A 24,504-nucleotide genomic window follows, 5' to 3' on the forward strand; every position below is an offset into this window, starting at 1 on the left:
TCAAGATGCAGTTCTATAGAACACACTTTATTTTACAATATGCTCTCTTTTGTGAACATAAATGGCATAACTGTTAGATATGTCTTGCTTTTTAGCTGATGTCATAACTAACATATTCATCTTTGTTATCATCTTACTGTCTAGTTGCTCCGACCTTTACAAAGCTTTAGATGCATGCCTATCAGAAACATTCAGCTCTTACTTTCTGTATGTTATGTTGAAAAGCAAAGCTTTGTTGAAGAGGAGCAGGGGCCAAGATGCTATTTCTCAGCAATGCAACATGGGTCCATTAACTGCAGATGTGTACTCAGAGGAATTGCTTTGAAATGCTTCCTCCTCCAAAACACCAAAGTGATACTTAAGCTGTCACTTTGCCTCCAATCTCAGTAACAACCATTATGTTTCAGTATGTGTATCATTAAGCTCTTAAACTCATGTGCTATCCTTTTTTTTGCAGGTCGCCCACTAAGGTAAGCTGTGTTTCATGATAAGCATAATGTAGTGGTTATAACACTCTTTGTTTACATATTGCATTTTCAATATCAAAGCACAGTTATTGAGATCTTTACAGAGAAGTGTTTGAAGTAAAAGCTGATAACTCTTTATTAGACTTTTTACTTCAGCCTTAGCAGTTGCTAGACAGGTAGTGAGTCATTGTGAATTCATCTGTTAAAAACCTGTTGAATCACATCAGCTTAGATAATTGTGTTGAACACCATGTTAACGAGGGTCTTCTCTGCAACAGGATGCTGCAGCCAATAACAGCTCGCCAGCTGCTGCTGCTGTTGTTGCACCGGCCAGGCATGCGCCTCCCACTCCTGCAGGTGGTCCCCCTGCTCGCCCCGGGCCACCTGCCAAGCCTCCTCCGCCCTCTATCACCCCCTCCGCACCAGCCCCCACCATTACCACTACCAGCAAGTAAGAGTCACTCAACAATATTACAAGTGTTTGAACTGAGTTACGTCAATATCCGTGTATCAATATTACATGTATTACAAAACTAGAAATGCATAATGTATATATTATATTAGAAATGGACTGCCTCTGTGGACACACATTCTCTCTCTCTCTCTCTCTCTCTCTCTCTCTCTCTCTCTCTCTCTCTCTCTCTCTCTCTCTCTCTCTCTCTCTCTTTCTCTCTCTCTCTCTCTCTCTCTCCCTCTCTCTCTCTCGCTTTCTCTTTATGTTTAGTGCTCTTGAGGATGGGTTCTTGTTGGATCTAGACCCCATGTCCTCCTCATCAGCAAAGGGTGCTGCAGCGATTTCCTCCATGACTGGATGGGGGGGTGAGAACTTTCTGCTCCATCAGTAATTAGTTACTGTTGCTACACATACATATACATTTGGGATTTTGAGCTAGAATGAAAAAGGTACTCAGAAGGCTGCTTTCTAAACACATTTTTACTTTATTTAAGAATATTTATCATTATTCTTCATTATATATACATACAATGTATTACATTGTCAATTAATTCAATAATGAAAGCACTAGCAGTATTCCAATATCTGTGTCTGTGGCGACATTCCCAGGCTGGATGTAAATACGCCGCCATGTTAGTGACGCTGCTGACAGCGGTTGGTCTGTCGGCCCAGATCGTCACTGCTGGTTATGCTGCGTTCACTTGTAATTGGAAGTTGGGCAATTCCAACTTCTGAGTCAGGCTTGTAGTAAGGGCAGAAGTGTAATAGGAACATTTGTGTGTGTATGGATTTAAGAGTGGAACATATAGGGGACCAGAAGTAGAGAGGTGAATGTGTTTCAATAAAGTTTACAAAAGAGCAAAAAATAAATAAATAGTCAATGCACGTAGTGCCTGAATGTGACAAGATGGAGCGGATCTGAATGTACAGACTCACCAGCAGTTACATCTTACTGCTAAAGAGGCTGCTAGAAACAACATATCTTAATTCTTATGGAGTACAACTTTAAATTCCATCAAATTAAAACCTAACCTGACTCTCGCCAGATGGATTGTGTTCTGCCTTGCTTCACTCATACATCTAGGATCGCTCCATAGGAAAGTGATTTCAGAAGGCTAGGCCTCATCAAAAATCCTTGCATATTATTGGATAAACCACTTTTCTGTCATCTTTATTGACGTGCTACTTCAACTCCTCACATCGAAACCAACTTGTGACGCCGATGAGAGCGACGCAGGGAAAAGCCAAACCTGGTCAGGAAAAGGGTGAAAACATGGTTTCCACCAACAAAAGCCTTCAGAGATGTTCTCTAATATTCTTTTAAAGAAGAAATATTCTCTAGATTGGACAACACGGATGAAAGAGTAGCATTGATGTTGATGCCTGTTTCTTCGCCATTGTTGTCTGAATCACAACAGTCGCTTCTCCGCTACGTCACATCTATAAAAAAACGCCTGGCAGTTCTGATTGGCTCGACCACCTGAAATCACTTTCCTATGGAGTGTTCCCAGATGGTTGAGTGGAGCTAGACAGTCAGGTTAATTAAAATAGGCCATAGAGCTAATACAAACCTTTGACTTCACATTAGAACTATTTTCCAAAGCATAGAAAGGGTTCAGGTCCCTTCATAGTGACAGTAACATTAATGGAAATAAATTGGAGGAGACAGGAAGAAGGAAATTAATTTTAAAATCTCTAGTATGCTTTAGTTTGTTGGCAGGAAAAATAAAAGGCTATACAACTGGTAGTAAATGAGGTGAAACTAACTGTGGTCTATTTGAATGACTCTGAATGGTAGAATAAAGATTGCTGCTCTTTATTTGACAATATGGTTTACGATACAGAGCATTTCCATTATAACAGTGATGGTACTCTTTGGCATGGCCTCTGTTTATCCCCACAGCTGTACTGGTACCCTGAAGATGGCCACAGTCCAACTGTACTCCCCTGTACTCGCCCTTACCAATTACATTAGGAGCTTTTAGCTCTATTGGTCCATGTCTGCTTATTCTGGCTTGCTGTCTATAATTCTGCCAAATTAAAGATTTCTGAATTTCATCAGATCATCTCCATGCTAAAAAATAATTTGTTCTCTCTCACCTATGTCTCTCTCTGTCTGTCGTGCAGATCTCTTGGCTGAGGGTGAGTACTCTGTTAACAGCACACTGCTACAGGCTGAAGACGGGAAATGAAAACACTTGATTTTTCATCACCTGCCTTTCTACCTGATGTTCTCATTGTCTGTGTGTCAAGCTATTTTAACCTGTAGCACATGCTAAGCCTTTCTTTTTTTCATTTTCCATTTTCCTTTCTTCTCTCTTTCGGGGGTTGTGACTGGGTCGTGGCATTTGGATTATGGGGTTTATCCACTAGCAACTCCGGCTGCCACTGATGAAGCCTCTGAAGCTCTCCTAGCAGAGGGAGACTCTGCTGCCGCTAATGCTGATGATGCAGTGGCTGCTGCCTCTGCAACTCCTGCACCCAAAGACGCCACTGCTTCCACTGCCACTTCCACCACCCTGGCGCCTACCACGCTCCCTGTCTCAGCTCCCGCCTCATCCGCAGACCTGGACCTTTTCGGAGGTCAGTCTGGGTAGAATGTAGACCAAGATACACAGTGTGGCAGCCTGCCCACATGTCTACAACGAGCCCCTTCATTATTAAACAATTAACTGTATGAAGTTGCTAGGCTTTATAAAAGATTGGGATTAGATTATAACTACCTAAACTTTGCATTACAACGACTAAAACCAAAGAAATTCTACAGGCTTTTGTCAAATTTATGAGATGTATGCATTTGTATGATATCTAAAGATTAAGGGAGATCTTGAAGTGCCTGCATTTTTGAAGCAAATGAAAACTTGATTAAAATTAAATAGAACTTAAAAAACTGCGAGAAACAAGTATGTAAATGTACGCTGACACTTCAGTAAGCAGAGGACTCCAGTTTGAGCCTCTCATGTATTATCATTACTTTTGAGTCACAGAGCTAAACAAAAAAGAAATTACAATCTTTGAAAAACTCCTAGGGTTGTTTAACGACATACAGTATACTGCTGTCATTTGAAAACATAAAATATTTATATACCAAAAGAGGTGCCTTTTTTGTTATTAGACAGTGGAATACTGTTTCATCTATTTAGAAAAGTATTTGAGTATTCTGGAAATATCTTCAGAACAGCATTATGCATTTTTATATGAACTTCTGGGCTTGTCAAAAATTGGTTTATATTTTTCAAATCAAATGCTTAGTGCTGTGACTCAAATGTAATGGTTTTCTGTCCTCACCATACTTCTTCTAATGGTTTTACATCCTGCTTTGTTGGGGGTCATCCCTATGTTCCCCGGGTTCCCCAACTAGGGAAAATAGGATGCTTTCTCTAATAGGCGGGGGACATCAGTCCCTTTTTTTAAAAAATCGTCTGCTGTTCCCTGGTCACATACAAAGCAGGGAACATAGGACCCGGGAGCATAGGACCCGGGAACATAGGACCCGGGGAACATAGGTATGCTCCCCTTTGTTGCAACCATGTACACTTATGTGCTGACATAACGTCAAGCGCTTTCACACACTCTGTTTTGCATTGAGCACAGAGTAAACCGTTTATCATTCGTGGCACATCCCAAAAATATCAGCCAGTATATTGGATTACTTGCTTTTCTCCGGGTTTATTCAAGGCTGCGCAATTGCAACAAAACCCCAATGAGTTTGGATATAATTGTGTGCACCTCAATAAACCCACTGCAATGTAATTAATCTGCTATTATGACTTGTGTTTTTGGGATTTGTGGCTTTCTGCTTGTTTTGGTCATCACACTTAATGATTTAACCCCCTAATGGCTGACCAATGATTTCATAAATATGTCAAGATGAGTAGCTGGATTTTATTTAATAATGTTTCATCATATTAACCCCAACTCTAACGTTCAAAGTTTCTGCTGAAAAGAGGTGATCAAGTCCCTTTGTCAAAGACAGACTTTGCCTCGTCCATCCCTGAACTTCACATTTTCCCTTTTGTCACAGAGTACAAGTAACTTGTGACAACTTGCCTCATTTCACAAGCCTGCACAGTTGGTGCACTCACTGAATGCAGCATTATGCAGCCCTTCAAAAGCGGGCTGCATATTTCTTGTATTCTCTGCTTTTTCCTGATGCTGACTTTTCATTTTTGTTTCCTATCCATTCCATCTGTAAACTCATCTTTTGTTCTTTACATCCATGTGTCTGTCGGGTGTTATGTTTTGCGTTCCGGCTGTTTTCGTCTGCAATACCCTAGATGCCTTTGCACCTTCCCCAGGAGACGGTCCTGCTGCCGTGGCCGCGGGCCCTGCTGCCGATGCATTTGGTGGATCTGGTGGGTGACAAAACACCTTTTTGTGCAAGTTCGTGTGTGTCTGTGTGTGTGTGTGTGTGTATGGGTGTGTATGGGTGTGTGGGAAGTGGTTGCTTTTATAATATCAAAGCTGCTTCTGCTTCCATAGAAGACAGTAGAAAAACCATGTGCCCTCAGGGCCTTCTGTCTCACCCCAAATCCTGCTCTAACGCCCCAGTCATGAACCCTTTCCTCCCTCATCTCAACTACTCTTCTCCTCCTTATATTCACACAGTGAATACTGCAGTAAAAAGCACAGTGCAGCGACTAACTATGCTGTAGTCCAACAATGAATATCATTTATTTTGATACCCTAACCCTGTTACTGATAATGATGATTATATCAATCATTGTCATGGCTTTTTTCTTTTCCTTGTGTTGTTTAATAACTCCATTTAGTCTCTCTTTGGCCTTGTATATGTAGAAGAACAATGACTGTATCTGAGTTATCTATGTAATATCCATGCAATACTTACCACGCAAATCCTTTTTTTTTTTTCAATAAATAAAATCTACTCCTTTACTGTAGGCTACTTCTAGTTTGTGCATATCATACTGACCACAGCAGTAAGAGAAACAGTTGCACTTTATTTAACATGCTTCACCACTAACTTAATTGTTCACCCACACTTGGCCCTCTCTATTAATCAGTGTAGAAAGGACACACCGTGTTTTGAAAACTTTTCCTACTGATAAACTTGCCTTTTCAGTGATGAGAAAACACTTAAGCTCCTAAATTGTCCATGCATCCCTTATATCTTTGTGCTTCATGTTATCACTGGCAAACACATTTGTCCAGATCTCCATCGTAACCAGAGGGTGAATCCGACTTACTTTGGTGAGTCCCTGACTCTTCATGTAGTGCCGCCAACTGGTCAAACTATGAATTTGACCATGTTTTTTTTTGTAATAAAAAAACCTGTAAAACTAATAGCAACTAGGACGGCATGTTAGCATAATAATTGTGTTCAATCACTGAGAGTATGAATGGCTAGGCCTACTAAAACATTTTAGTTAACAGGAGTTTAATATTCAACACTGAATTTAGCTTTTTTTAACCGCATGAATGAAGGTGCTGTAATTTTTTTAAGATCAACATCCTTACTCTTAAAAAATATCTCACCTTTTTTTTCACTTTTAGGCAGTGTTATATCGCAAGACCAAATATCGCAAAACCAATTGTATGCCGACATGTTGTTATTACCATATAGCCAACAATGTACCTGGGACACATACAGTATAGGTGTATTCATAAGTTTAAAAACTAAATGGCCAATGGGCCAGTCAAACAAAAGTATTTCTATGCTACCAGACGTGGCAAAAACCAGTTTAAATTAAGTCCAAGTCAAGTCCTGTTTAAGACCATAGTAGGTAATAGTGTTTTCTAGTAATAGTGATTAAGGAGATATGATAATTCTAACATTAAACGTATCAATGCAGAGCATTTAAACAAACTTGACTTCTATATAGAGTCCAATAAGGCATGAGATCAAGACCAGACTTGAGTACTAACAGCCCTGCTACCAGTTAATAGTTACTGAAGAAATGCCTGTTGTAGCTTGTGGATGCAGTGCTGCAGTTAATGAGTGACCGTGTGTTTGGTTTACTTTCTCTGTAACTAACGCTGATTCAGAGCTTCAAATGCGTCTAGCCTTACAAATCTGCTTTTTACAGTGTTTGTTGCTTTAACAAACCCTCAATACCCCCTTCCCCTTCCTCATCTGCCCACCATCCCCTTCCCTTCTTCTCTAATCATAATCCCCTCCCCCCTCCTCTAACCCTTCAACATCACCCCCCTGCTGCTCTTCCTGAAGACCCCTTCGCTACGACGGAGGGGAGTGGGGACATTGCTCCAGAGCTGGACCTGTTTGCAATGATGCCCACCGACACAGGGGCCAACGCTGTCACCACCGTCACCCCTCCCACCTCTAGTGAGGCGCCGACCATCGTCGCCCCTACCATCGCTGCCCCTGCTGCCCCCATCCTTTCTTCCACCACCACCACTACCACTACAACCACCGACACCACCACCACAGAGTCTGCAGCCGCTCCGACTCTAGATATCTTTAGTGGTAAAGTCCTTTCACTCTCATTATGCCTCTCACTGCATTGCCCTGCATTATGATGATGATGATGATGATGATGATGATGATGATGATGATGATGATGATGATGATGATGATGATGATGATGAAGATGATGATGATGATGATGATATAGGTTTTGATAACGATGACAACTGTGTTGCTCTTGCTAGTGATGATGATGATAACCTGCCCAGTCCCTACATTTCAGATTTGATTTTCTATTTTCCATTATGCCTGTCCTTTAGCTAAAGATAATTTAATCAAGCATTTTGACATCCTCTGCTAAACTGAAATAGTTAAAAAAAACAATCACAATGAAGTCAATTTTGTGTGTTTTTAAAAAAGGGAATCACTTAGTTCTCAGTGTTAACAGAGGTTGCTAAACTTGTTTTGATTATTAACCCAATACTAACAGACTGCCAGTACAAATAGTTTTCTTCTCCTGCTTGTCATCAATATTTTAGAGAGTGACATACGAGAATGCTTTATTGTCGCTCATGCACTTTAGTTAAAAGGAAATATTGCTCAATGTCAGAATTGGATGGATGGACGTATGCTATTCCTATCATCCAAAACACAACTATGCATAACTTGTGAGGTTTTGTAGCCATGGCTCGAAATAGCAGTGCCAAAATATGAAATAACTTACAAACGATAGGATTGATTACTCATGTACCCCATATGATAAATCATCTTACTGAAATTTTTTTTTACAAACTTTGGTTTTTGACCAAATATTCACTCAAGACATTCCCTTCAGCCTCAGTTGTACTTTGTGTTTAGTGCTAATTAGCAAATGTTAGCCATTTAAAGCTGTACTCGTAAGATTTCCATCTATTTAATTGCCTTTTAAGCTACTATCTATTAAATAGTGTGTTAAAACAATGGTGTGTGATCATCTGCCCCACTAATGAAAGCACTTCTACTTGCCTTTTTTGCAGAGTATTCGAATATATACTTCTGTGGCGACATACGCGCCTAGATGTAAATACGCAGCCATGTTAGCGACGCTACTGACAGCAGTTGGTCTGTCTGCCCAGATCGTCTAACCTGACTCTGCCAGATGGATTGATTCGCATTTGCTTGGCATATCCATCTATGAACTCGCGTTTGGAGATCTTTTGGGAAGGGGCGGAAATACTGGTTGCTGATTGGATAAACCATCTTTCTATCACGAACATACGGGCCAAATCAACCAATCAGATCAACTAAGCGTATGACATACTGACAGCGTTGAGCATTCGCGCCGTTAGACCGCCATTAGACCGCCATTAGACCGCCGTTAGACCGCCGTTAGACCGCCGTTAGACCAAAAACAAAACAAAACATAATGATGAGGAAAATAGCCCAGTATAGTAGACGTTTGTGGTTGCATGACCAGCAGCCACAGATGCAACATTATAGCAGTAAAAACCGCAAAATTATGACGTTTCCACACTGACAAGTCCGTCGATCCATCCATCTTTAACCGCTTGTCCCCATCGGGGTCGCAGGGGGGCTGAAGCCGATCCTAGCAGACATAGGGCGTGAGGCGCGGTACACCCTGGGCAGGACGCCAGTCTATCACAGGGCACATAGAGACAAACAGAGACAGACAACCATTCACACTCACATTCACACCCACAGGCAATTTAGAGTCATCAATTAACCTAACACGTGCATGTCTTTGGAAGTAGGAAGCCGGAGAATCCGGAGGGAACCCATGCAGACACAGGGAGAACGTGTAAACTCCACACAGAAGGAACCCTCTTGCTGTGAGGCGACAGTGCTAACCACAACACCACCGTGCCGCCCTACACTGACAATTGATAACTTCAAAATCCAACTTAAAGCAAACTGCCTTGCCAGTGTTTCGGTTTAACAAGTGACCGTGTTAACTGGAGGCTTTCAGCTGAGTGCCTCTGCGGTTGCAGATGATGTAAAGAGGATTATATTTTTAGGTGAGATACTCATAGACTGTATAAAAAGGAGATACTCTTAGATATGGTTGACTACACGCGGGAGCCAGGTACACACCGAGTTAATCTCCCAACTTTCATTTATTTTCCCACAACGGCATGACTTTGAACCCCCCAAAAAAAAAAAAATGTAAGTGGTGAATACAATTCTACGCACACGTTTACACAGGCAGGTTTCAAAGACAAATGATTAATTTAGAAAATGAATTAGAGATAGAAAGTATTAGGAAGAAGTCGCTCTCTTCCTGTTTACCATAACAACAAGCAGTGTACAAAATGTGACAGACACATTTATTCAAACAAAACTATAAAGACTGATCAGGTAGGTAACGTTATGTTTAACATTGTAATGAAAAACTTAACATAGAGGCCTTCAAAAGGACAGCTACGCATCTGCCGTCACTATGGCAACCATAGACGCTTTCAGCTGAAACTGTCCAGTTAACGGGTCACTCGTTTAAACCCCAACACCGGTCGGGGGAAAAAACATCCATTGGAGGAGTGATGGTTTCTAGTTTGCACAGTGTCAGGAGACCTGCAATGGATTCAGCCCGGTCCACTTGAAATCGAGCCGGTGCATGAGTGTTTCTGAGGCTGTAGGCTCTTCTAGTGTCTCGTTCTAGCTGATGGTGGCCTTCCCTATCCCTAATGTAAACATTAACCTACTCAGTAGACCTGCCCCGACGGGAGTCACACATGACCATCTGTCTTTCCTTTTCTTCTCAAACTACGCCACAATTGCATGTTCATCAGCACAATTTTATAAATTTCTTTGTCCATATTCCAATAGAAGGTTTAAAGAGAAAAAAGTGTTAGCGAGCAGCTTGCTCAATAGCTGCGCTCATCTCATCCATGGAAGCTGCCATGTTTTTTACACTGAACAGTCACTTCTCGATTCATCACAATTCAAGCCGCCTCAAAACCAACGGTCATTTGTTTGGTCGCTTTGGCGACCTTCTCCAAATTTTCTCTGCCCTAGGTTACTAGAATGATCTGCGAGTAAAATGCAATGGAGCTCAGAGATCAGGATGGTCTCACGAGGCACAGATCATCACCAACGGTTATGCTGCGTTCACTTGTAATCTGAAACCAGAAATTCCAACTTCTGAGTCAGGCTTGTAGTAAGGGTAGAAGTATATATAGTAGAGAGGTCATAGACATAGTGACCATGAACGTGACAAGATGGAGACTCTGAAAGAACAGGCTCACCTGCAGTTACATCTTACCGCCACAGAGGCTGCTAGAAACAACATATCTCATATCTTATGTAGTACAACAGGCTTAACTCATAAACATCAGGTTTTAATTTTATCACTGTAAGCATCTTAGCATGCTAGTGTTAACATTTGGCTTAAACCACTGCTGTACCTAAGTAGAGCCTCAAGCCCTTTTCTGTCTCTGTATCGCTCACAGACAGTGAGGTGTAATAAAGGCACAACGGCGTGCAATGAAAGGGCAGTGTGAAAGGGGCTTCAGAGAGTTGTCAGCATGGCTGTAGACTCCTAGCCTTGTTAACTAAATATGTTGGAAATTGAAAAATGAGCACTCAAAGAACAAAAGCACATGAAATTGCTGAAATTTAGCAATACAACCTTTTAACTTTTGCACTGTTTCATTTTGCATTGCATTAAACAGATACACAGCAACTTAGCCGTTTAATAATCCAAATGTCTGCTGCTCTCTCTGCCTTCTCTTATCTCTCTTCTTAACTCATCATTCTGTATGCACTGGACTTGAAATCTGAATGTACATATGATTGTGTGTCCTTGTTCTTAGATATGTTTGATTCTATGCCTGAGCAAAGCCCTACCACAGAATCCAAAGCTGCTACCACTCCTAGCGTAGACCTTTTTGGTGCAGGTACAGGAGTTGATATCCATTTTTCTGTGTGTGGAACCTCTTCATCTCTTCTGGTTTCCATACGTCCACTTCTCTGTCAACTGTTTTTCCCCCCCTACATGTCTTGGTTTGTCCCCCATAGTGGTATGAGAACTGTGCATGTAACCCACTCGTCAAGTCTTAGATTGTCGTGGCTGCTTTCTATCTACGCTGTGTTTTTCTACCTGCCGCGCTAATACTTTTCTTTGCTCCTGAACCTCCATGGTTTTCTTCTTTCTTGTATTCTGCTTCTCGCTTGTGCTGGTAAATTAGACCTTCCTGCTGTTTCACGTGGGCCCTCTCCTTTGCCCGAGCTGGCTCCGGCTGGAGACATTGTGACCGGTGAGTTAAGCTGCTTTATCTTTACTGCATCACTGTTTTCCCTTCCTTTCCTTTTGGAGAAGTGCAGCCGGCCTCAACTTATCATGAAGGTTTTCACATGTTGTGTCTGCATGCACATGCACACCAGTTTTGTACCTCGAAATGGTGCGCACTTCAAGGATGTTGATATGCAGATGCAGCAACCCGCTTCATCTATGCATACTTGCTAGCCTTTTAGAACTACAGCAAAGCATTATCTCCTTAGAAATAATGCTGTCACTGATCAATTTAGTTGTTTAGATTTGAGAGAATGTAAATCCTTTACTGCCTCTGTTTTTCTCTGTCTCTATGTTCAGACTCATTTTCTTCTCCAGCTCCTGTTGCTGCTCCTGCTGCAGCTGCTGTCACTGCTACTGTCGCTGCTCCTGCTGCAGCTCTGACCCCAGAAGCCTCCTCTCCACCCAAAGCAGAGCTGACACCAGTCATTGATCTGCTGGGTAGTGTGCTTCAGAACACTCATACACATCTCTACAACATGTGCTGCATAAAAATTGTCGTTTGTGCATTTTGTAATTTGATTTTTCTCTTCTGGGTTTTCTTGAGTGAATGTACAAGTAAGGCTGATGGTGTCTAGATGGGGTGATAGACTCTAGGTGTTTACGTCTCACAGTTTTTGGAATACACTGCGGATAGATTATATATACCATACATAGAACAGACAGTATTCTGCAGTAATACGTTGACTCATGGTTAGTTTTTCTACTTTGTGTAGTGTTGAAAATTTAGCATGATTCAGCATAGTTCAAACAAGAGGTGTTAATCTTTTCTTGAGGATTTAAGCATGGCATGACTCTAGGTATACTGTGGCAACACACCAAAGTATGGAAGACAAATGAATGACTGAATTCATCATTAGTAACTACCTGCTAAACTAGCATCCGATGTTCTTTGTGTTCAGTGTTGATTAACAAATGTAAACACACTAAAATTAAGATGGGGATGTGATAAACATTATACCTGCTAAAAATCACACTGATCTTGTCATTGCAAGCATGTTAACAAGCTGACTTTGTCATTTATCTTACAGTACAGCCTCATGGAGCTGCTGACCATAGACTCTTGATTTTGTTTCTGTGTATCACTCCTGCACATTTTGTACCGAATCACACTCCAGAACATAAAGCAACATTCGGACATGAAACTGTCTCAAGTTATAATGATATGTAATGAGAATCCAACTGAGTATAATATATGACTTCAACATGACAGAAAAGGTCCCATCATGACCAGAAATCTCTCTAAGTCCACTCTTAGTGTTTATAGAATATAAAAATAAAGATACAGTTTTCAGCTTAATTACGCTGTTAAAAGGGAATTGAAAATTCAGCCAAATGCAGCATAAACAAAAGGTTTTACCATGCTAAATTTTCAGCACTACACAAAGTAGAAAAATCACCTAGACAGACGTACAGATACACAGTCTAATGACTATTTTAGGAATGTAAGGGGTCAACCTATCACTGCAGAATATTGTCTGTTCTATATATGGTATATATGATCTGTCCACAGTGTATTCCAGAAAATGAGACATAAACACCTAGAGTCTATCACCCCATCTGGACAACATCAGCCTCACTTGTAAAGAGGGAAGTCAAATTACAAAATGCGCAATACTACGCGTACGTACTCTCTTACGTACGTGTGTGATACTATCTTGTATGTACAAGATAAACTAAGTCAATGTTTTAGCCCACAATGCATGACAAAATTTTTATTATTCGCCTTGCCTTTCAGAGCTTCTGTAGTTTTGTTCACTTTTTGTTTTTATTTCAGTTAAAGTTTCGCGTTATAAAGACAATCTTTTCTCCTACCCCTCATTGTGTACCAGTGTGTGGTCCAGGGCTGACCTCTCACCCCTTTCTGCCCTTCATGCTGCATTGTGGATAACTTGACGGCCCTACAGACTCCTTTGGCTGTCCTGTGGAGGAGACGCAGAACTCTGCTCCTGGAGGGCCTGGAGAAGATCTGCTAGGAGGTGAGTCTATTTTTACTGTCACCTTTTGGAGTGGCATTGAAGTATAAAAAAACATGGTTGAATTAGAAAGGCTGAAAGGGCCATCAAAATTTGTTAAGATGTCTACTTTCTTGCAAAAAGCTGGAAAACAGAACAGCTGACAGAATTTTTTTATGCTGATTAAGAAATTAGTCAAGAAGTAATGATGGCGGTGCATTTGCAATTTTAGTTTGAAAGTGGTTTTGGACTTATTTGGAAATGTCTATAAAATATCTATCCACTATGATCTCAGTGATGCCATAGTCAATTTTTGGCCTTTTTGGTCTCGTTTCTGTCCCTGTTCTGTGGTCAGTAGTTCATAACTATTACAAAATTGTCATTTATTATTTTGTTTTCATTTTATGTGTTAAACAAAGTGACATTTTCAACACACACACACACACACACACGCACACACACACACACACACACACACACACACACACACACACACACACACACACACACACACACACACACACACACACACACACACACACAAAACACACACACATACACACACACCCCTAAGCTGTTAGTGATGATGACTCAATCTGAAGCTTCAGTATCCCCTTGCAGTCATACATTGCCTTACATTGTCACATTGTACTTACAGTAAGTTATTGTGTGTAACGTGTCACCAGCACACCTCAACACTTTGTAAACATGTTTCAGGCTGTCTGTGTACTTTTTTGTCAGAAGATTAAAATGAGGGGTAATGCGATGCCTAAATGTGAAAGAAAGATGAAAAACAAGTTTTGCTGCAGAAAGTTACATTATTATTTTCTCTATCTTTACTTTCTTTGTGAAATATTGGATAAAAGGACCCCTTCAAGCCTCATAATATTTTTCTTTTACGTGGCTCGTTGGTCTAGGGGTATGATTCCCGCTTAGGGTGCGAGGGGTCCCCGTTTTGGCAAGTGTAAACCAGTGCATTCCTAAAAAGTCTTAAAAACAGCAGCCAATTGTACCAGTTAATTGTGTTTGACCCGTCATGGGAAGCTGACTCTTTAAACATGGCAGCAATTTTGACATGTGAGAAGCATCTTTTTTTTTAATTTTGCGTGGCTTGTTGGTCTAGGGTTATAAATCCCACTCAGGGTGCGAGGGGTCCCCAGTTTGGCAAGTGTAAAACATTAAAAAGCTTGTTGGTCTAGGGTTATGAATCCCGCTCAGGGTGCGAGGGGTCCCCAGTTTGGCAAGTGTAAAACATTAAAAAGCTTGTTGGTCTAGGGTTATGAATCCCGCTCAGGGTGCGAGGGGTCCCCGCTTTTGCAAGTGTAAAACAGTGCATTCCTTCAAAGTCTTAAAAACAGCAGCCAATTGTACCAGTTGGTTGTGTTTGAAGCGTCATGGAAAGCCGACTCTTTAAACATGGCAGTAATTTTTACACATGAGAAGCCTCTTTTTTCAAATTTTGCATGTCTCGTTGGTCTAGCGGTATGATTCTCTCTTAGGGTCAATTGTACCAGTACCATCACTCTTTACACAATTAAACCTGGCAGCAATTCCAGCTGTGCAAGCCTTTAACACACTCCAAATGTTTAGCATGCACAAAACAGCTCATGATTAAGCCGTCATGGAAAGCTGACTCTTTAAACATGGCAGCAATTCCTACACGTGAGAAGAATCTTTTTTTAAATTTTACGTGGCTTGTTGGTTGTTTTTTTAAATTAATTTTCCGTGTCTCGTTGGTTTAGGGGTATGATTCCAGCTTAGGGTGCGAGGGGTCCCCGCTTTTGCAAGTGTAAAACAGTGCATTCCTAAGAAGTCTTAAAAACAGCAGCCAATTGTACAAGTTAGTTGTGTTTGACCCATCATGGAAACCTGAATCTTTAAACCTGGCAGCAATTCTGGCACGTGAGAATCATCTTTTTTTTTTATTTCGGGTGGCTAATGTCTAGGGGCATGATTCCTGCTAAGGGTACAAGGGGTCCCCAGTTTGGCAAGTGTAAAACAGTGCATTCCTAAGAAGCTTTTAAAACAGCAGCTAATTGTACCAGTTATTTGTGATACTTTACAGGAAACATTTCAGTCAAAGAAATGTATTCTGTGCCCCCACCTAACCGAGTAATATTAAGCATCATAGAAAATTGACTGTATATAACATTTGACTGAGGTAAAATAATTTGTTATGAGGCTATATGAGGTTACAAGCCTTTACTGATCCTCAGAGGGGAAATTCAAGTGCTTCAGCAGCATAAAGAGATAAATAAGTACAGATGAAGAGGTGTGTAAGCAATCCAAGACATGGTTACTAGGTAAACTGTTTACAGTATTATTTATAGAAGAAAGTCTAGTAAATACTGTATTTAAACAGTGTACACCAGCAGAATGAAGACTATACTGTGATTGAGTAATGATACTTAGTGTTGTCAATATTAATATAGCAACATGGAAATACATGACTGTATATGATGTGGTTAGACAGTATAACAATAAAGTATGGTATGAGGTATAACATGCATTGTAATAGTAATAATATAATGCTATTAGTGTAACAATATAGTACAGCAGCAGCTCATAATATTAAATGTTATATGGCATGGTAAAGTATAGTATACATATAATATAGTATAATTTGATATATAATAATACAGTAGATCTAGTGTAGAATGTTTGATGTGGAGTAGTACAGTAGGTTATGAAACAAATCGCAAATCAAGTATAATATACTGTAAATAATATAAAATATATAATGTAAAGTAAATGAATCAGTCCTGCAAAAAGTCACTGAGGGGGAGAGATGAGAGTCACACCGGTGTGTTCACCTGACAGCACATGTTTTCTGCCAGCTTCATCTGGCACTCTCCACAGGAACACCTGCAAGTACAATATATGGTTCAACTCTTCAGTGAGTACAGACTTTACAATATGGACCCGTTAATGACCGCTTCACAGTTGTACGTTAACTCTCATATGACCCTGCATCCGCATTTCATACAGTGTCTGTGATGACATTCCTCGGCTAGATGTTAGTGAATCTGCTGACAGCAGTTGCTCTTTGTGTGTGTGTGTGTGTGTGTGTGTGTGTGTGTGTGTGTGTGTGTGTGTGTGTGTGTGTGTGTGTGTGTGTGTGTGTGTGTGTGTGTGTGTGTGTGTGTGTGTGTGTGTGTGTGTGCGTGTGTGTGTGTGTATTTAAGTCTCAGGTATGGATTTAAGTCTACTTCCAGTCCGTTCCCTAAATGCTACCATGAGGGGAATGTGTTTAAATAAAGTTTACAAAACAGCAAAAAAAAAAAAGGTCAACACACATAGTGAACGTGATGCGACACGATGGAGGGCTCTGAAAGAACAGACTAGCTTGCAATCATACCTTAGCACCAAAGAGGGCGCTAGAAACAAGATATCTACAATCTAATGGAGTACAACTGTCCGTGCCCTGCTCAGATACCATAATATACTTTATATAATTTATTTTATGTATTGTTTTAGTGTTGTAACTGGTTGAGTGATGTGCGGTATTATATTTTATATGTCTATGCCATATACTGTTACTATTTGCTGCTGCACTGCTCCACTTTCCCCACAGGGGAAACCCAAATTTAATTTTGTTTTCGAGATATCTTATGTGCCATCTGTTGTGTCTTTAATCGTATTTAATGTGTGTTCATTCATAGAATTAGAATGAGTCAGAAACAGTATTACATATGATATCACAGTTACAGTCCTGACTGTTATCCCCCTCAGGCCTGATGTCCCCCACCCTGGCTCCTACTGCTGCACCAGCTCTAGCTCCTGCCTTGGCTCCAGCTCCAGCCTTGGCTCCAGTGCAGGATGATCTCCTGGAGTCGGGCTTTGATGCTCTGGGCGCTCTTGCCTCTCCAACACCACCTGTACCTGCTACAGCACCAATAGTACCATCTACACAAGAACCTGCAACAAAAACATTGGCGCCCTCAGGTGGCTTTGATGCTTCAAGTAAGTGGATAGAGATATGTCAAATATTTCTATTTCTTTTCTCTTTCATTTTAGTAATCTGTCTCATTGTCCTTCTGAAATATTGTAGAATTTCAAAGAGTATTTTGTTCAAATTTGCTCAGGTCATCTGCTTGATGCACACACTGGTTCATTAAAACTGAGCTACCTTAACCATGACCTTTTAATATTTTTGTGCTAAGAGCTTGACTTCTGCATGAATTACACGCTGACAGAGGCTGTCACTGTCCTCCTTACATACAATGGTTGTTTCTACTGACTGCTTAACTTCTCAGCACTGTTGCCTCTTTCACAAAGTCTCTATCTCTTCTCTTGTACTTGTCACACTTTTACAAATTATGTGCTTTCTCTTGCTCCTGCTCACCCCACCCCTCTCTGCAATCTTTCTTTTTTCTTTGTCCATCTTATCCATCCTTTCTTTCTTTCTTTCTTTCTTTCTTTCTTTCTTTCTGCTTGACATCTTTTGTCTTCTGCTTCATTTAATTGCCCTCTTCACCCCTATCTATACCCCTTCCCCTTTGCTGGGTCATTGCTTGCTTCTTCTAATCTGTAATTGGTGAGTTCCACCCGGCAGTACATTGCAGCATGTGCAGTTTGGACAAGTTCCCCTTCTGCATCTTTGCATGGTGGAATATGACTGTTTATTTGCCTCCGTTTTTTTTTCATGTAGAGTCTGCAGGTTTTCTATATTTTATTACAAGTGGTCCATTAAACAGCATTATATTATCGTGAGCGCTCTTAGTCTTTGGTTACTTCAGAGGTCAAAAACATAGAATATTTTTCTTTAAATGTGTGTGTTTATAGAGCATGAAACCTTAACTGTAAGTGTTAGAGGCTGAAAGTTTTACTATACTTTCTATACAATAGTTACCGTTTTGCAAGAACTTTTAGTGGTGTTAATTAGGTCCTGTGGGACCTGTAAAACAAGATGTCATTTACACATTATCCCTAAGTGCAGTGATTCCCAAGGGATACTTTAACTCATCCTACTTGAAGTTGGTGCCCATATGGTACTTAGAAAAAAATATATACTAAAAGTAAAGATAAACACAAGTTCAAATTATTAGCTAAAAGTAAAGGTAGATGGTTAAAATGGTCAGCTAAAAGGAACACACAAATAGTTATATAGTAAACTAAGGGTAATGGATAAATGATTAAAAATTGGCTGAATGTAATATGTTCAAAATAGTTAACTAAAAGAAATGAACAGTTTAAATAGTTAGCTAAAATTAACGGATAAATGGCTGAAATAGTTTATGTATCAAGTATTGAACTGTGTAAATAGTTACCTAGAAGGGCATATGGATAAAATCAATAAATGGTTAAAATGTCCTGCCAAAGTATTAGTTTAGGCCTGCAAATGCAAACTTGACCAAATCTACCTCAACACTGACTAACTGTTTTTGTTGTAAAATGCTATTGTTTTATTTCATTAATAATGTTAAATAACACCTAGTTTAAAATCAATTCAAATAAGCATATTTGGAACATGACAGATGGTGCTGATGAAGGGTTACCTGAATTAATCTGACAGAGCTGGGATACTTCAGACTAGGCTGGGGACCATTGCCTTAATGATTCCACCCTCAAACCCCTTTCAACAACACAATGCTCCTGTAGAAGTTATTTGGAATGAAAACCTGTAAACTCTTTGGTTTTGATGACCCCTGGTTCAAAATGAGTGCTTAATTCCAAAAAATGCCAGTGTTTAAATTCTTTAGATTTGACTATTGGCCAAGAAACCAGTCAAATCTCTGCAGCTGCTGTAATTATGTCCCCTTTGAATGCTCAAATATGTTTACAGTACAGTCCTACATTGTGCATGCGATGCACAGCTGACTGCTGATACTGTCACAGCCGGATTGTCCCCAACATGTCCTCTGCCTGTGTTATAGCTAGATTAGGGATTTGCAGTTTTGTAATCTGTGTTGTTTCTCTGATGTCCTGCTATTCCCAACCTATCCCAAAGTGTTTGCTGGATTAGGAGACTTGCTGATGCCTGCCATAACGCCCCAGAGCACCGGGGGCAGCACTGCTGGAAGCACAGCAGGAAGCATGGGAACTCCTGTGGCAGTGGGAGGCATTGCAGCCGCTCCCCCCGCCACCCCACCTTCTAACAAAACTGGCGGAGGAGACCTGGACTCGTCACTGGCCAACCTGATTGGAGGTAGACTATGGCTTTTGTTGTCTGGAGCTCAATTGTTTCTGTTTCTAATAAATATTTCAATATTAATTTACCTCATTCTTCATTCTTTCTTCTATTCAGACCTTGGCGTAAAGAAAAAGTAAGTGTGTGTTAAGCATGTAAATTCTATATATGCATGATATTTGTGTAGGCTTAAACTTGCATGAACAGTTCATAGAGGTGCAATGTTTGTGGATTTGTGGAGAGGTGAATTCTTTTTTTGAAAATAAAAGAAAGTCTTCAAAGTTGATCAATTATTTAACAATATTCCCACCATTTTTTATTCATTTTTGAGGTTTTATCAGATTTTATAAAAGCCTTGGAATTTGAATTGAATTTGAATGAAGTGAGTGTGGGGAAACAGGCATATGTTACCTACAACAGATTTTCAGCAGTCACCACTCCAAGTATACTGGGACAAATGGCACAGTGGAGCTTGAGGTGAATCCTTTGTTTGATTTTCAGGGACCCACAAAGTGAAAAGAAGCTGACAGGAGGTGCCAACTGGATGCCACATGTAGCTCCCACAAGCTGGGCTACACCAGGGGCCCCCATGGTAAGAACAGCATGGGTACATCACCCTTCGCCATGAAATCACTCTTTATCTTTTAAAAAACAGTTGCTTTGCTTACTGCCACAGGCTCAGATGTAGCTATCAACATACATTTTCATTTCTCTAAACATCACAAACAAGAAAGAGAAGCATGAAAAAAGAAAACAATGTAAAATGTCATTGTTGATGATTACTACCTGTTATGGAATATTTTATTTTCCCTTGACAGTTGGGTTAATGTCCAATCCTTGTTAGTATTGTGGGCTTCTGTTCTGATTACCTCTTTGTCAGTTAGGTTAGATTATCTCTGTGTCAGTCAGGCTGCCCTAAAAACTCCCTGGAGCCTGCCAAGGCCACAATTCCCTCTGACTCTGCAGGCTGCAGACAATAACACTCACATAACTTCCTTAATGCAATGTGTATGCATTTTAGCCAGTGAGATGATATCACATAGCCTCTTGCTATAAGAATCTGATCTTTGCTGTGTGAGCCTCAGAATTGAGGCATTACTCGCATTACTTTGTGTTGACAATACTTCCGTTTCTCCTTGGTCAAGTATTAAACTCCTTCAGTATCAGGCATTTTTCTTATTTCTGGCACCACAACAAATTCTCCCCAACACTACCATTTGAATTTTAGAATTCCCAATTACTGTGGCTTTGTGGAGAATGTTTTAAAAACAAAAAGATTTGTTGATAACCTCTTCCTGTCTCTCTAGGCTGGTGCTGCCCCTGGAGCCCCTGGGGCACCAGGAGCAGCCATGGTGCCACCAATGAGCGCACAGCCAGGCTTCGGCATGGTGAGCTTTATTTAATCTAAAAGACTGTCTAGATGTTAACTGTGAGCTCAGTTTACAAATACATATATACTGTCTAGATAATTCTGAAGGCAGATGCTAATGAATCTGCATAGCATTGGAAAAGTCATTATTTTTATCCCTGCATTACCAGCCTCCTGGGCCTGGAGCTCCCATGATGCAGCCCATGATGGGGCAGCCTATGATGGGACAGCCCATGATGAGGCCATCCTTTACTGGGGGGGCTGGATCTGCACCCGGAGCAGCTGCACCAGGAGCACCGGTAACAAACCACACATAGTAAAGTCCTCAGTGAACAATAATGGCCTTTACATATACAGAAACCAGTTCTACTTTTACACATCAATTTAAAGTTGAAGAATTTATTTTCCCTATTTTCCCAGATTCCTCCAGGATCTGCAAACCAGAGCCCGAAGAAGCCCAAGGACCCTTTGGCAGAACTCGACCTCAAAGACTTCTTATAACGCCCCAGGTGGGAACTCATTGCAGAATTTATAATACACCGGAGATCAAAATTAGAGAACAAATTATTAATAATTGATTTATTCTAAAATACTGTTATATTTTAAAATGGTAAATGGATGGACATTTACTTATATAGTGCCTTTCTAGTCTTCTGACTACTCAAGTTACTTTCACACTACTTCACATTCACCCATTTACACAGACATTCACACTGATGGTAGTGGACATCTACATACTATCTAATCTGATCTAACCATTCGCATCACATTTACACACCCATGCGCAGCACAGGGAGCAATTCCGGGTTCAGTGTCGTGCCCAAGGACCCTTCGACAAGCAGACCGGAGAAGCTGGGGATCGAACCGCGATCTCTCGAATGGAGGACGACTCTACCTCTGAGCCACAGTTCAGAATTTGATAGAAGATCTGCTGTGGCTATACCACTGCTGTACAATCATGTTTTTTTTTAAATAACCAAGGCACTTCAACAAAAACCTTAATTATGTGAAAAAACAGTGAACAAAATTAGAGAACAGTAAGAGGAGAAGATTTCAACAATGTTTTCGTCTCTAGGATTCAAAAAGGAACAGGAAGTGTAGAGGCCACAGCTTTGAATGACTTCAGCACATCTGCACACACAGGACATCACTAGTTTCCCACACTGCTCTGGTTTGATCGTGGTCCATTCTGACTCACTCTCTTCCACAGTTCACTAACTGGAGTGGGTTTATTAGACATAACTTCACACACAGAGGATTTTCCAGAGATTCTTTATGGGGTTTAGATCTGGACTCTGTGCTGGCCATTTCATTGTTTCAATATTCTTAGCTTCAAGGGACTGCTTCACCTCCTACGCTGAACATAATGTTTCCCATCAGACCCAAATAAACTGAACGTCCTCTCATCACTGAAGACACTCTGGACCAGTTCTCCTCTGTCCACACAACATGCCCCTTAGCAAAAGCAAGTCTTGCCTTTTTATTCTTTCTGTTGATGAGAGGTTTGGTCACTGCAGAGTGGGCTTTCAGTACAAAAAGTCTTAAACGATTCGACACTGTGTGCAGAGACAGATCCTTGCCCTGTTCAGCACTGAACTGGAGACCAACTCCAGCTGCAGAGTTGAACTGATTTCCCATTGAGACTCTTCTCATAATCCTGTCCTCTCGTGCACTTGTTTTACGTGGACGACCGGCCTTTTTCAGGGACTTAAAAGAATCTGTGTCCTTGTGAAGTTTCAGTCTTCTTGAAATCGCAGACTGTGAATGCCCAACCTCTCTCTGATGGCTGAGAGGGTCATCCCTTTGGCCTTCATCTGGACAACCTGCTGTCTCAGGGTTACAGTCTCCTTAGAGCAGCTGACATCTTCAAAGTAACCAGGAGATCTGCAGATAAATAGGGTGTGTCCATCAATGAAGTAAACTGTCACCAGGTGCAGATTAACACCAATAACTGGGAGGATCTGAAAGTTTTCTCTTATTTTGCTCACTGTTTATTTTTTTGACAAAATAAAGTTTTTTTGTTGAAGTGCCTTGGTTATTTAAAAAAAAAACATGCAAGTACAGCAGTGGTATAGCCACAGCTGATATTATATAAAATTCTGGACACTAAAAAATAAAAGTACAGTATTACAAAATAAATCAAGTATTTATTAGTTGTTATCTAATTTTGATTTCTACTGTAGTAATGTCTCCATCATGCCTACTCTGCTATCAGGTACAGCACCTGCAGATGAAGCTGGCGATCCATGTTTCTCACCTTTTCTTCTTTCAGCAACAATTTTTACCATCTGTGCTCCGCCTTCAAATAACATAAATTTGTGAAAACATATGAGCTCCCCTACTTGTGAATTTTCTTTGGTTGGGTTCAACTGTTCCAACTGGCTTCCGTTTGAATTACACAAAAATGAAGTTCAGTGATTTTTTTTCAAAGTGCATTGTATTACAAACTTTGCATTGAAGTGTAATACTTCAAATAAATAGTCTCAGAATTATTGAATTACAATTGGTCATTGGAACCTCAACAGTCATATTTAAGGGATCATTTTGAGTGTGCAGGGAGTAGTTGAACTTCTTTTTTTATCGCCCTGTCAATCCGCTGTGTACATGGCATCAGTATCCATAGAGAACGAGGCAACAATGAAATCAATGTCTGTCATCTTTGCACTGTTTTAACTGAGAACCGCATGACTCTTATGTTAAAATGTTCTCTATTTCCTGTCTTCCAGCTGCTTTCTCTTCTGGAGCAGGGCTCTCTCACCTTTTACCTGGTGTCTGTCAACATCTCAGGATGTTCAGCTGCTCAACCTTTTAAGAGCCTCTTATCTCCACCCCGCCCATCAACACCCTACCCTTCTCCTGTGTGTTGTCGTAGCACAAACTGTGAAAGTGAACCATAGCGGATTATATATATATATATATATATGAGAAAAAAAATACAAGAGTGTGCTTATGTAGATGTACTAATCTTTTGTCTAAACAAAATCACTCAAAACCCTGACAAAAAAGTCCACAAACGTAGGTGAAGGAAAGAGGAGTCATATGTGTTTAAGTTTCTTTCTGGTGTTAAGTTGAATGATGGATGTGCTTTGGTGTCCTAAGCCCCTCCCCCCACCCCATATTTGTCCCCGCCTCCTTATAAAGGGGGAAGAGCTCTTCTTTGTCCCACTCTGATTGGAGTGGTAAACAAAGCCCCGGTAGATTTTTGGAGAAACATGTTGTGTGTTGTTTACAGAAAGGTCCTCGTTGATGTACATAGATTTCTCTGGCGAGGATTACCTCTCTTTTCTGTATGTCTGTTGAAGAGAAATATAAATGTGAATCTGAATTGAAATTGTAAGAAGTCGTGTGAGTATCCTTCTATTTCCCTGTCATCTTTTGAAAGTATTTGGAAACAAATATGAATACCGCTATATGATTAATATACTGTATATGTAGAAACAACTGCCATGGGCTTCT

At 40.5% G+C, this 24,504-nt stretch overlaps 1 protein-coding gene across 1 annotated transcript; it reads left to right on the forward strand.

Annotated features, from left to right (window-relative positions):
- Positions 1-280: 280 nt before the first annotated feature.
- LOC310950632 (clathrin coat assembly protein AP180-like) lies at positions 281-23,893 on the forward strand (the record flags this gene model as incomplete). Its single annotated transcript, XM_083918536.1, has 20 exons — positions 281-303; positions 458-470; positions 746-918; positions 1,192-1,286; positions 3,049-3,063; positions 3,295-3,504; positions 5,220-5,276; positions 7,109-7,366; positions 11,116-11,199; positions 11,491-11,559; positions 11,895-12,035; positions 13,502-13,573; positions 17,282-17,512; positions 19,500-19,697; positions 19,797-19,815; positions 20,181-20,271; positions 20,987-21,067; positions 21,219-21,347; positions 21,469-21,557; positions 23,775-23,893. The coding sequence occupies 19 exons, from the start codon at positions 281-283 to the stop codon at positions 21,547-21,549; spliced, it is 2,040 nt and encodes a 679-aa protein (XP_083774662.1). The 3' UTR covers positions 21,550-21,557; positions 23,775-23,893.
- Positions 23,894-24,504: the final 611 nt, after the last annotated feature.

This window comes from Echiichthys vipera (genome assembly GCF_963691815.1).
Source record: "Echiichthys vipera genome assembly, chromosome: 8".
Classification (NCBI taxonomy): domain Eukaryota; kingdom Metazoa; phylum Chordata; class Actinopteri; order Perciformes; family Trachinidae; genus Echiichthys; species Echiichthys vipera.